Source organism: Ascidiella aspersa, chromosome 1 (assembly GCF_963924565.1).
Source record: "Ascidiella aspersa chromosome 1, kaAscAspe10.2, whole genome shotgun sequence".
In the NCBI taxonomy this organism is placed as follows: Eukaryota; Metazoa; Chordata; class Ascidiacea; order Phlebobranchia; family Ascidiidae; genus Ascidiella; species Ascidiella aspersa.
Window position 1 is genome coordinate 32,538,019 of NC_139447.1, and position 13,445 is coordinate 32,551,463.

Here is a 13,445-nt window from a genome sequence, read left to right on the forward strand (position 1 = left end):
TGTTTTATATTGGTCTATGGCCCATCTCAAATGATTTCATGGCCCACCAGTGGGCCATTATGCATTAACGTCAGATGTTAAATAGGGTAATTCCCTAAGTTGAAAATTCGGGTCACCACCTTTTTTATATTCTGGATACGCCCCTGTTTGTTGTAAAGGGCTGCGTTATATGCAATGTTGAATTTTGTAAGTCTTATAGAATTGCGCAACGAATCCCTTCAAACGAACTAAGTCATACTAGGGCTACAAGGTTATTATACAATGTGAGCTTTTAATGTAGGATACATAACATACCGTAGCCGCTACATACCGTACTACGTGTTTTTCAGAGTGACGTGATACATTTCAAAGAATTAGTTATATTATGGTTTGCCTAGTGCATTAATAATAAAAGTAAAGTTACACAAATCTAAAGACATAATGAGCAGTTTTTAAAATTGCATATAACAGCCGATGGCAGGGAAGATGTTTAGGTTTTGGCTTTAAGTATTGGCATACTTGTGTCAGGCGCTTTAAAGCAGAATGTACAGCGGAATCTGTTTGGCTGCTTTAACAGTGCCCCTTCGTCGAGTATTAACGTGAGACAGTCTGTGTAACGGTTTCGTTTTAACCATATTCTTTTCAGGAAATATTGCTACCGCTAGGCAGGAGTACAGAATTAAAAGTAATTCTACGACGACGTCATATTTTGTTTGCAATTCGTTGTAAATCACCTCTGACGCATTACGTTTATGACCTATTGAGATTAGGCACTACTCAATGCCCAACATTAAGGTGGTTATGCAATATAACAAAATGGTTGCGCTTAAGAGCAAAATATTTCATTGAATATTGGCGTCAACATCTGCGGTTTAGTTAAAAAAGTTGTTTAGGGCGTTTCGCAACAAAATAGTAAGGCGCAAAAGAGTGCCGGCCAACATCAAAATGGCCTCAAAAGCTGCATATTGCCTGTATTGGACGCGCATGTCTAAACTCGGGTAACCTTTACGCTACTGATATGTCCGCTAGTGTTTTGTGCGGTATGCTGACTGGCCTGTGATACAGAATGACGAAATAGTCTAACGTCAACGGTTGTCATCTCACACAAAGCGCTTGAATCATCGTAAAAGACGACGCGCAACTAAGCAACGCAATTTGAGCCCGGAAACTACATCAGTGTCAGTCGCCTATATTTTGCCTGCGTTCCGATAACGTTAAAATTAAATAAGTTGTTTTACCTAGAACGTTGTGAACAGACAGCGCCAGTGGTTTTCGGTTTTCGTGTCAGACCAAAAGTAATTGTTTTTTACAGAAGGCGCATGATGACCAAGTACACCGCTCGAAACGTTCTGCTGTTTGTTCCCAATATAATAGGTGAGTATGCATTAAATTGAGTTATGTGATAAAATATCCTGCACAGAATGTGTAATAAATAGAATAAACGGCGTTATTTTACATTTTGCCGCTTCCAACATGACAAAAATATATCAAAAAACGTAAGGCACACAATTTACAAATATTTTTGTTTTGACCTGACGAAGTCGTTTGTGTGAAATCTTGTTAATTTTTCTATGCATCTTGTCGTTAAAAGTGCCACTTGATTTCCAGATTTAAAATTCGACAAATACTACAACCAGGTTTTGAACAGACACTTTGGAATTGTCTTCTTTTATTTTGTTTCATGTCTCAATTCTGTAACAAAAACGAGAAATATGACAACAAAAATAACGTGTATAACGTTTCATGTAACTCTTTACTTTTGTCGATGCTAATGCAAAGTACTGTGTGCACTTTTTTACTGCGATTGTCAATATAAACTCAACAAAATTTGTTTACAGGTTATGTTCGAATTGTCCTTATTCTGGCGACGTTTTGGTACGTTTCTGATTGCTTCCAAATAGCCTCGATATCTTACTTTTTAAGCGTCTTTCTGGATGAGTTTGATGGAAGGGCCGCACGAAAATTTAAACAAGTACGATTTGACGAGATAAAAATAAACCTAAACTATGTATCTTTATGCTCAAATATCTATTAACATTTTAGTTGCACAAGTGGGCTTGCACTTGAGTGCAAGTATGATATGCCCGTTACTTTGAAACACAATTTTACCGATCACCAAATTTAAGGATCATGTTTACTGTTCTTAAGATTCAGATTGACCTAAAAAACAGTTGTCTATCGCTTAATGCAGTGTTTCTCAACTCATGGGCCGCCGTTTACTTTGGCTGGTTTGCCAACTACAACAGTCCATTTGGTTACATTTATCGAGATTGGTTCTAGGCAATATTTCTCGATACATTTAAAAAAATATTGAGGCAACACGAAAACATGACTCATATGAATTAAATGAGAAATTATTAATGAAAAAGTTCAACAAAAAAAGAATCATAACACCGTTTACTATGTAACACACTTCTACCGAAAACCAGTTAAGTCTATGTTTTCTGTTCTTACGATTCAAATTGGCTTAGACTTAGAGAAAGAGTGTTTCCAAACCCATGGATCGTCATAACTTTGACTAGTTCGCCAACTTTAGCTTTGCTGTTAACACAAAAAAATAGCTGCATGAACACTAAAAATATCAGGTGAAATTAAGTTAGTTTGATATGCAATTAGATGCAAGAGTTAATCGTTCCTTTGCTCGTTTTAGCTCCGTCCATTGCTTGTTTAAAACAGTGGTTCTTAACCGGGGTGCCGCGGCACTCTAGGGTGCCATTTTTAACGTTCAAGGGTGCCGAGAGATATTTCAAATTCTTTAGGATTCCAATTCTTCCTCTATTGGTAAGCTTCTCGTTATATATTTTTTATGTACGATATAAGTGCAAAAAATTAAAAGATTTTCAACCTTGTTGCACAATTAATATGCTGTTTCAATGTCGTTTTCTGTAACGTTACAGTAAACAACTCAGCAAATATCCAAGCAAGGGTGAAGCGAACTCTTCCGAACAGAACAGTGTAAAAACGTTTATTGAAATACTCGCCGAATCTGTCGGTCCCGGCTTGACCGTAGGTCGTGAGTTCGAACCTCACTGCAGGCTAGTTGTTTTTCTGGCTTGCTCTGCTTGCATCAAAGATCGACAGATTGGGCGAGTCTGAGATGGCTTTTCGGTGTACTATTGATAAGGAAGCCGTAATCGTTGGTCATAAAGCAGCTTCCGAGGGGATAGATCACAGATGTTATTAAACACATATGTTTGTGTGTCTTTCATTTATTAAAATACTATTGACTTATTGCTGAGCCTTCTGGTTGTATTTGGTTCCTTAAATACTTTTACACGCATCAAAAACCAATGTATTCTGTTATTCAGTGCAGCAAATTCGGAGCCGTGTTAGACCTGGTTACGGACATGCTCGGAAATGCGGGCCTGTGTATGGCCCTGGCCCATTTCTACCCACGCTACATGATTTTATTCCAAATAAGGTAAAAACCTAAATTTACCGACATGAAATTCAATTATAAAATATTGTGTTTAAACGAAAAATGTTGCTTTTTTACCAATCAGTAAAATTAGGCCTACTTCCTTTTGAACAAAGAATAGTTAATTAATCGCCCCTCTTGCAATTTTCGACTATGCTTTATATCTTTGGTTAAGGGTTCTAATTGAAATTGGAAGTCACTGGTTGTACTTGCATTCGACACTGCTTTGTGGTAGTTCAAGTCATAAAGATGCAACCACAGTAAAGAACAACCTTTTAAAAGTGTATTACACATCAATTGTAAGTCGAAACCTTTTAAAAGTGTATTACATCAATTGTAAGTCGCTGCCTTGGAATATAATTTTGTATGGAATAAGATTGATTTTCTGATTTCTATCTAGGTGTTGTTTGTTTGATTTTTATCTAGGTGTTGTTTGTTTGATTGAAACCAAATATAAATCGATCTTCTAGAAATGTTCTCGGTAAATATGAATTGCAAGTGAGGATTTGTAATCATAGAATATATTCAATACATGAAGCGACATTTGACTGATAAAAATAAAAAAAACAATTAAAATTTTCGGTAATGTATATAGGTTTTGATAAGATTTATTAAATTTCCAACTTGTCTCAAGAAAAAAGATGTTCTTACAATTTTGGTAATATTTAAAGATCATTTAAAAAAATAAAAAAAATATTTGAATTGAACAAGCTTTTTATTTTTGTTCGAAACCGACATTACTACTTCGTATTGAAAAAATAGCGGCGCTCTTTCACTTATGTACGTGAAAAGTTATGCAAAAAAAATAAATAATAATACCGCATACCACAACGCATATTGTTTGGGTTAGGGTGCGGGTTAGTGTTTGGGTGAGGGTGGGTCAAGTAATATTATGTTTATTATTAATAATACCTTGACCCACCCTCAACCAAACGCTAACCCGCACCCTAACCCAAACAATATGCGTTGTGGTATGCGGCATTTGAAGAAAGTTTTTTTTTTATTAATTTTTACGTACAATAGTGAAAGAGCGCCAAAATAGCTTACCTGTCACTTTCTGCATACATCTGTTTTAGTTAGAAGAATTTAAATAAAGCGATTGTAACTTTTGTTTTCAGCCTGTCAGTTATGGAGTAGTTTATGGAAACGAGATTTTCTTCATAATGCTTTACCTTCTTCACTTCACCGAAGGTCCATTAGGTAAGAGCAGTCATTTGTCTAGCCCAGGGGTTCCCAAACTTTTTTGGTCTGTGGCCTAAATGTCTATAATATAGCGATTCGTGGCTCACCCTGTGCTTTCAAGATGTTGAGCAACATCGGTCTTGAGCGCTTCATCCAACTCGGAACCGCAAACTCACAAAAAAGAAAAACAAGCCTAAATTCGTTTGAAAAACGCAAGATTGGCAACATTGCTACTCACTCACTTTGAAATTTGAACTGCTATGTCCAACACAGAGGCTAAATCCCATTGTTAGGAGACAAGGACCTTTCTAGCTAAGAAATTATTGTTTTTCAAAACAAAGCGCATAATATCCACAGCAGGGGTGGGCAATTATTTTTAACCGCGGGCCGCATGAAAAACTTAAAATGCTGTGGCGGGGAAGGTCAAAAATAAGATCTCAAATACACGCAATATAACGTCATACTCTGACGGGATAAAACAAATAAGCTAACGAACTTGTTATTACGTTTGTAGTTGTACAAAATATTGCAGTTTAAGTTTAATTTAAAGAAGACGTCGCACAAAGCGCGAAATACTTGCGACTATATTTGTTTTAAAATGCCAACTTTAATTTAAATTTAGTGGGGGCGTGACGCATTGAACACAGATAAAAAATATAGACTTCATATCTTGTTGATATATTGGCATGTATCAAGTTGTAGGGCGCATTGACCCAAAAGTTAAGATTAAAATACGTAAAAATTTCTCACAAAAAACTTACAATGTTTTTGCTTTTTGAGGCTTTAAGTTACCGATGTGTTACTTGCGGGCAACGGCCATATTGCAAAGACAGTATAAATCGGGTTCATTAACTAAATTAGGTTGACAACATGTAAATCGGTATGTTTCAGAAAACGATAATTTTTTAGAAAATGGTATTAATTTTAGAAAACGGCTGGTATTTAGTTCATAATTTATAGAAGCGCAAAAACTAAATAAATATTAGGATAAGTTTGTTAAACTTTCGTTGGGGAGAGCGACATAATGCAGACGCTTTTTGTCTGTAAAGACGCCAAAAAATCGCTTGGCGCTCACGAAAAAGACAGAAGGGATTCACGCGAAGCGCGGAAATAATTTCCACAAGAGTTTTGCGGGAAAGGGTCTGGAAAGAGTGTTTAAGATAACGTACAACCAAACGTGTAGAAACTCGCCCTTGTTTTAGCTTATATGCATTTTAGCAAAAATAAGCCGCGGGCCGGATCCGGCATTTGGAAACCACTGGTCTAGCCTACATACATAATGTTTATCAACGTATATTTCCTGCGCTTGGCGTTTGTGCATTGTTTGAGTTTTTACGCGAAACTCCATGTTGTATAAACACACTTTTTGTTTTAATTATTTAAAATCACTGGATTTTAAAACTCTGTTTTAAACAGATTCAAGAAGGTCTATATAATAGGAGTCCAGCCATTAGACCGAGATAAAGAACAACAGCAACGTTAAAATAGAACACAGTTCGAAATAAGATCAAAATATAGGGCTAACACCTAATGGTCGTATAGTACCGTCTAAACCGGACATAGTCCTAAATCCGTCGTAATAAGACCTAAATGGTCAGAATCAGACCTGAACAACCTTTTACCTAACCCGAAACCCCACCCCTAAGTACATTACTAACTCCCCTAATAATTTCAACCATAACCCATTTTCTACCCCCCCCGCGTATTTCGCTTTATAAGGTTGTTGGTTTAATTCTACGGTTTTATAGATTTGTCTGCTTTAGGTATTGTTGCTTTTTAGATCTTATTGTGTGTTCCCATATAATACTGGACATATGTGAATTTAAAAGTTGGTAACATTACAGTAACTTAACCGAGCTTAACACTTTTTGTTCTTGCTGCATTTTAGTGATGGGATTAGGCGTCGTAAGAGCTGTACTGTTTCTGACGACTCCTATTATGATTTCCAAGGTGATTATAAGCGTCGTTCAGCTGGTTTATGCTGTGAACCGCATTGCAGAATTTGACGCCAACGAACTCAATAAACAACAATAGTTACACTTTATGGCAAGACTAATCAACTGGTTTCGGCTGTGTGCCACCATGCTTTTTCCGATATCTCTATTTGATCGACAGATATTAGTAAAAGGCGTAATCCGAGATGTACATCTATTGCGAAAAAAAAATCTGTGTCCGACTGCTTAATCTTTTGAGGGAAAAAACACAAAATGTTCAGTCACCGTTTGGTCAGCAACAAAATGTAAAAAAAAATTTGCGGACCTCTTAGATAGAGCATAATGGTCACTTAGGGGTGGATGAACATTCAGTTGTAAAGCCCTACATTACGTTTATACGTTTGATATTTCAGGCTTTCTAGGTAATTATGTATAAAGGTGTTTTCACAATGCAACTATGCAGTATGTTTATACAAATTCGAAGTTGTATTTGTAGTTATTTTTAGTATCAAGAATGTACTCGGTATAACACACTCGCGCTATTGGCTTTCAACAAAGAGTGTTACTTTTAGTAAAAATATAAAACGCAACGCTTGTTGTGTGTTAGCCCTGATTAAGACTTTGTGTAAGACGCTGTTTGCCACTAATATTATAACTGTCCTATTTTTTTTATAAAACTTAAAGGAACAATTTACCTATGCAATTTATGTAGGCTAACTAATTGCACTTGCAATTCTGCATCGTTTTTATTATGAAAATTATGCTTTTCTACTTTATTTTGATACACTTTTTCGTCTTCGTTAAGCTATAACCATACCTGTGGCTGTATAACTGTTTTCTGTTATTTATTTGGTGTCAATTTGCTGTAAATGGACAGCATTATATTTTTAGGACATTGTGCATTGCTGACTTGCATTTTCATTTTTAAAGCATTGTGTTTTGTAGTTAACAGAAACGTTTGATCCAGGATTAGCAGAATTATAATTGTTTTTAAAATTTGTAGGCGTAATTTCCAAGTGATTTGTACAGCGTTTATTTTGGCAATGTTCATAGGATTCGGGTAAAGTATGTAAGTATGTAATATATGAATTATTGAACAAAATGTTTTAAAAATATGAAAAAATTAAACGTGATAGCACTGGATAAATATAATTATTTCGCCTAATCGTTGTGCTACGCCTTTTTGTGGATGGCGCTGTCCTGTCGTATTTCAATTCGAACTAATAAACACAAGGTTCGCTTAAAACTTGGTCTATAACTAAACATAACGTAATTAAGTGAGGAGTGTTTGTTGTAAAATATTCCCAAAATATAAAAAAACATACTGAAATTTAAAAGGGTACGGGTGCCAAAGATGTTTTGTGATTGTGTTGTATCGGTCACTTATATTAGGAGAGCTTTTTATAATGTATATATGTATATATATATATATGCAAACAGTAAAATATAAAACTGTGAGGTATGATTAGAGATTCAAGGGAGACTTTAGGTTAGGCAAACCTTTTTCTATTATTTCGATGCTGTTTTGATCTTACGTAGCATCTGGCTGGTAAGTTTCCCAATAAAAATATCGAGTTATGCAACAGGGCTTAACGTATATGTTGTACTGTTGCATAATCGAGACAATCACGCCATGCCTTCGTCATAAACGTCCTAAACAAGATAAGTGTCTATGAGCAAGAGCAGTAAGATAGTGTGGTGAGTCATGAGCCCGTTAAAGATGTCGTAATGCATCGAGCAATGATTTAGTTTCGTATGTAAGCTTATTTGAGGAAATAAAATGCTGACAGATATCATTAGCACATGGCGCGTGTATTCGAACTTATTGTTACGAAAAAATGCAGCAAGTGATTCTGATTTATAACAGACAAACAAACTAAATAAATAAGTTGGCTTTGTTGTAAAATTTTAGTAAAAATTAGTGAAATTCCCGTAAGGCGTCGAAAGAAAAAAGTTTGAGAAGCACTGGTGTGTTGTTAGCGATTCTTATTTTGCGCTTTGGGCAAATCATGACATTTGGTCTTTTTGTTAAGAAGAAAAACCGACCCTGCGAATTCTATTTGCAATGTATCGGCACATGAATAAACAGCAAGAACATTTAAATGTTGATTTTATATTTGATTATTTTGCTACAAAAAAGCAAAAGTTACTGAAACAGTTCCGCAACTGCTTCATCAGTTGTTTTGCCGAAGCTCGAAAACTGCCATCCCGAAAGCTGTAAACAACCACGTTAACCAACCTGTAAATAAAACTCGTTTATTGGAGGTGTCAGTTTTGGAATGACTTACGTCAATAACTTAAAACAAATGCACTGTCACTTTTTTTTAAAGACTTGACTTGAATCTTTTGAGCAAAATTACTTGACTTGGACCCAAGTCATTGTGTCAAATATCTTGAGTTGAAATTAAGTGTTTTCATTGTTTTAATTAAACAAATTCGGGGTATTTTATTTTTACTTTTAACACGTAAAACATTAGCTTGATGCATATCGCGTTTTTGTTATATTTTTCATTCGATATTGTTCATAAACGGGATGAGTTTCCAATTTTAATAGTTTAACTTTTTATTTTTATGACAAGGACTTGACCTGCTCGAATAATGAATTGACTTGGACTGTTTTGTTTTCAATGTTCGGCATCAAATTTGAATTATTTTAAAAATAATTAAAAACGGCCTTTTAAAATTTATTGCTAGTAGTAAAGTAGCGCACCCATGATTCCAGCAAAATTTAGATAAATAATTCTATGCCTAAGACACTCACCCATTTGACATTACAAGGAAAATTCCGCCAGTGAGCAGTTTGGCGAGAAGGTTGCATGTGATAACTTTTCCGTAGAAAAGCAATAACATTACCGCGCCCGGAACTGCAACAAATACACCAAGAGCCTTATATACGAAAAACAACTCGAGGTTTGGCAAAAAGGGAACATTGTCCAAATTAGAGCTAAAACACTGTTTTTACTTTAAACTATTAGTAAAAATAAAGCTATGCACCAATATTTGGAATGACACCCATGTTAAGACGTTTCGAACTACTTTAGTTGCCAAAAGTGTTTCGTGAATTTTGTTGGATCACTTGGATAAAAAGAGCTTTTATCGTATCAAATAACTATTTTCTCAAACAGTAATTTATGCACAAAATATTTGGAATGACGCCCATGTCAAGACGTTTCGAAATACTTTAATTCAGGAGGAATTCGATTTTGTAGACTAGAAGTTTGCTTTAAAAGAAAGGTTAAAAAAATTTTTCTGCATATTTTAAAATCTTTTACGATATTTTCCACAGCACACCAAAACAAACCATGCTTTGTAGAAGGGCAATAACAAAATTGATTATAAACCAAACAAAACTAATTTTTAAGAGGCTGTGAAATAAGCAAACAAACTAGACTTACTAAACGTAATCGTGAATCCAAATTCCATCACGGCCAGCGTTTTAAACACTGCAACCTCCTTTCGTAGCGTTCTTGTTCTACTTGAACGCGTCAAATGCTGGGTTTTGTGCAAGGAGGCAAATACAGTTGCTGCTGTCCAGATGGTGAAAAACGTCTACAAGCATGAGTCAATCTATTACAAGTAAGCCTACTGAATTCGAATTCCGTACAGTGAAATCGTAAGTTTTTGTTGTGATACTGGGGTCAACTGTCAACATAATTCATTAGTTATAGAGTATACTATAGACTAATGTTATTTTTTGGAAAAGATGGCAATTCTCTAAACCTGGATAAGCAAAGAAAAGCTTTTATAAATTGTTGTGATAAGACAGTTTTCTAAAATGTATTTACTTTAACACACATTATTTAAAATTACTGCTAAACCAGTGGTGTTGAGCTTTAAATTTCTTAAAAGCTCTTAACACTTTCCCCCTGTTTATTAACAAAAAAGTTGATTTGTTTTTAAACTATAGTAGCCTTTTTCTAGCAGTTATTTAGTTCGCCAGGTTATTAATAAATAAAACCAATAAACGAATGTCATTGAACAAATGCAATATTAGCCCAAGAATAAGACAAATTATAGTCATTTTACGCACATTAACATAATAGGGGAATTTTCATAACTGGTGAATATGAAAGAAAATTCTAGATAAATGGCATTACGGACCATCGCAAAATAGTATATGGGTGAAAGCTTTAACTGGAAATAATTGCTTTTTTTGCTATAGCAACAGACCTTTATTGTAGCGTACCTTCAAAGGCTCCGAGGGCCCGGGCTGAGAAACCCTGGACTAAACAGTCTTTATGGAGAAACGTATTCCCACATTAGTATCAGTACGCACCATTGTGACGTAAGGCAGAACAACAAAGGCGAGCATCACTGCCATCTCAATGTACAGGCCTCTTTCAGCGCTGTGTACGATCTGGGTGCTGAATGTGAACGACGAGTGGATGTAAGAAGCGATGAACTTATCCGAAAGCAGCGCTGAAGAGTACAACGTTTTTTTGTGACCGGGGATAACAGTATATATATTACAACTGACCGTGTACAAGAATTCAGTGGTTCTCTAACTTTAGATCTTGGCAGGCATATTTCGCATTCTTAAAGTAATGGAGGACCCCCTTATTTTTAAAACAATAAAACACGTACAAATGATGTTTTGTCCTTTAATTTTAATCTCAATGTTTTCAACGTATTTATTCAAGCGAATATTAAATGAAAATTTTTAGACAAATTAAAATCAAAAACAATTAAAAAAATATAAAAAAATATTTTGGTGAAAAAAAAATCGCTTAAACATAAAGTGTAATCTTACATAAGTATAGCCTAAAAATGATGAATTTTTTTGTCAAATTACAGGTCACTTAAGCACGCTTTGCAACCTTTTTACTGAAGCCTTGTGCGCGTGGAACAATTTCTTAAAAGTGCAATCTTAGGGGTGGCAAACTGAACAAAAACAAGGATTTATGATTTTATACCTGGCAGGGCGCTGGTAAGGGCGGCGCTCGTCCAGACCACGGCCAGGAGGGCCAGGGTGGGCCGGGTGCCCTTCTTCCGGTACCAGAACGGCCAACGGATGGCCACAAACCGTTGCACGCTGAGCATACAAAGGTGGTCAATGGAGGCGACGAAGCAGAGAATGAAGAAAGCCGAACCCACGGACGCCGCTGGAGAGTTTTCAAGTTCGAGCTGTTTGTTGCTGAGCTCTTCGGCTGTTACTTGAAGCGTCCAGTGAATCTTTGGAACTATCACTGCGGCGCCGTAGAGCCCTTAAAATGACGTAGTAGTTTTTTTTTTCTTATTTTTGGTTTGAGACGTAAAAATTACAATATTCACATTACAAAGATGTCATTGATTGTGTCGCAAAAGAAAAAAACATGTCGTTTAGGTTACAGAGGTAGTTTTTTGTATTTAACTTACGTTGTTAAAATAGGCAAAATAATTTTAATGTGGGGGGGTGGGGGGGGGGGGTATTTTTATTTTTTATTTATTTTTTTAAGAATATAAAAGTCGTTGGAACTCGGTGGTGATTTTTAAATTACTCGATACTCTTCCTGTGTCCGAGGACTCGTATTATACTCGTTTTGTCGAATTTGTACTCGTATTTACTCGTATTGTACCCCTATATTGTAGTCGTCGCATCCAAATGTATACCACTTTGTGCTGTCCCAAGGTAGGCCTACCATTTTTGCTAAGGCGACACACCTACCTGAAATGAGGTCGGCGAAGGCCAAGGAAGCCTTAATGAAGCCGTATTTCTTCCGCTCCTCCGTTGAACTGACGCATACAGTGGCTATCACCAGCAAGTTACCGAAGGTGATGGCAGCAGACAAAAGTATGGCCACCGAGAGAACAAAGTAACCGCCGACTGGACTGTAAATCGATGCACAGAAATAGGTCGTTTAAAAAAACGTTTTTGTAAATATTTGACTTAATTTTTATTCACGGATTGTATACCAGCATCTATTCTAGAATAAAGTCTATATGCAATATATCCCAAATTTCTCTAAAAAAATTCTAAGAAATATATTGACTATGATTGACGCCACATTTTCTTGCCACATTGACTTCGTCACATCAAAGGTCATTTTTTTAATTTTCGCTAACCCAGTCTGGATACATCTATTTACAGGAGTATAAGGATTGTACCGCTCAATAAATAAAAAGACAGATGGATCATACAAAATCAAAACAAAAAATTTTCTGGTGCTGTCGCCAGGTTAAAAAGAGGAAAAGCGTTAATTAACAAGCATTGCGAGAGTGCCTTAATGTGACACTGGGCATAGGATCAATTGACTTTTTCACAGCGATTCTAGGAATGTCTGATGTGTTGCATTTATCCGATTAACATCAGACCAATATAGATATAAGGGAGTTTGGTAACAGCTCCGATAGAAAACTATCGGGCGTTCTTATTTAACACACATATAATAATCTGTCCTATGAATGCATTAAAAACAGTTGGCGGATACTTAATAAGCACCACTAAAAACTATAACTTCCTAATAAACGCTGGCCTTCCAGACTTCACAAGTAAACGTGATGGGAAAATATTTAAATTTTAGGCCTAACCTGCACTCCTCGCAGTCTTTCAAGGCAGTTGAGAAACAAGCGTTGTACGCCTTGTCGCTGCAAAATCCTGGCATTCCACAAAGTGAGCCGTTCACATCGCGGTCTATTCTTCCCAGCAACGAGGTGGCGATGTTTTCCATGAGCTTTCACCAGTGTTTGTTAACTTCGAAAAACAGACTAGTATATAACTGAAACATAATTGTAAAAACCTTTTTCGTGGAAGGCTAATTTCGAAGCCCTGAACAAATGAAAGTTTACAGGTGTTCTTGACTAGACCTCTATACTTTATAACCGTAGCTTATTTAGCACCGTATGCACTGCGCGTGTTTTTGCCTCGGTCGATTATCGACTGCGAATTAAAATACTCAATGCCCAGAAATGCTATTATTTCGGCAATCTTTAATCGATTTTTCGTTTTGTCCTAC

The 13,445-nt window shown here is 36.0% G+C and overlaps 1 protein-coding gene across 1 annotated transcript; it reads left to right on the top strand.

The window, feature by feature from the left end:
• The first annotated feature begins 3,581 nt into the window (after window positions 1–3,581).
• On the top strand, window positions 3,582–7,711 carry LOC146169821 (CDP-diacylglycerol--inositol 3-phosphatidyltransferase-like). Its single transcript, XM_083390801.1, has 3 exons — window positions 3,582–3,696; window positions 4,516–4,597; window positions 6,468–7,711. Exons 2-3 carry the CDS (start codon window positions 4,561–4,563, stop codon window positions 6,611–6,613), a joined length of 183 nt encoding a protein of 60 aa, XP_083246927.1. The 5' UTR covers window positions 3,582–3,696; window positions 4,516–4,560; the 3' UTR covers window positions 6,614–7,711.
• The last annotated feature ends 5,734 nt before the right edge of the window (window positions 7,712–13,445 follow it).

What these genes read in the sequence shown, in the direction of transcription:
- LOC146169821 (XM_083390801.1), top strand. Translation starts at nt 4,561, where the DNA reads ATGCTTTACCTTCTTCACTTCACCGAAGGTCCATTAG. An exon ending in CTTCACCGAAGGTCCATTAG is followed by an intron (nt 4,598 to 6,467) that starts GTAAGAGCAGTC and finishes GCTGCATTTTAG; the next exon opens with TGATGGGATTAGGCGTCGTA.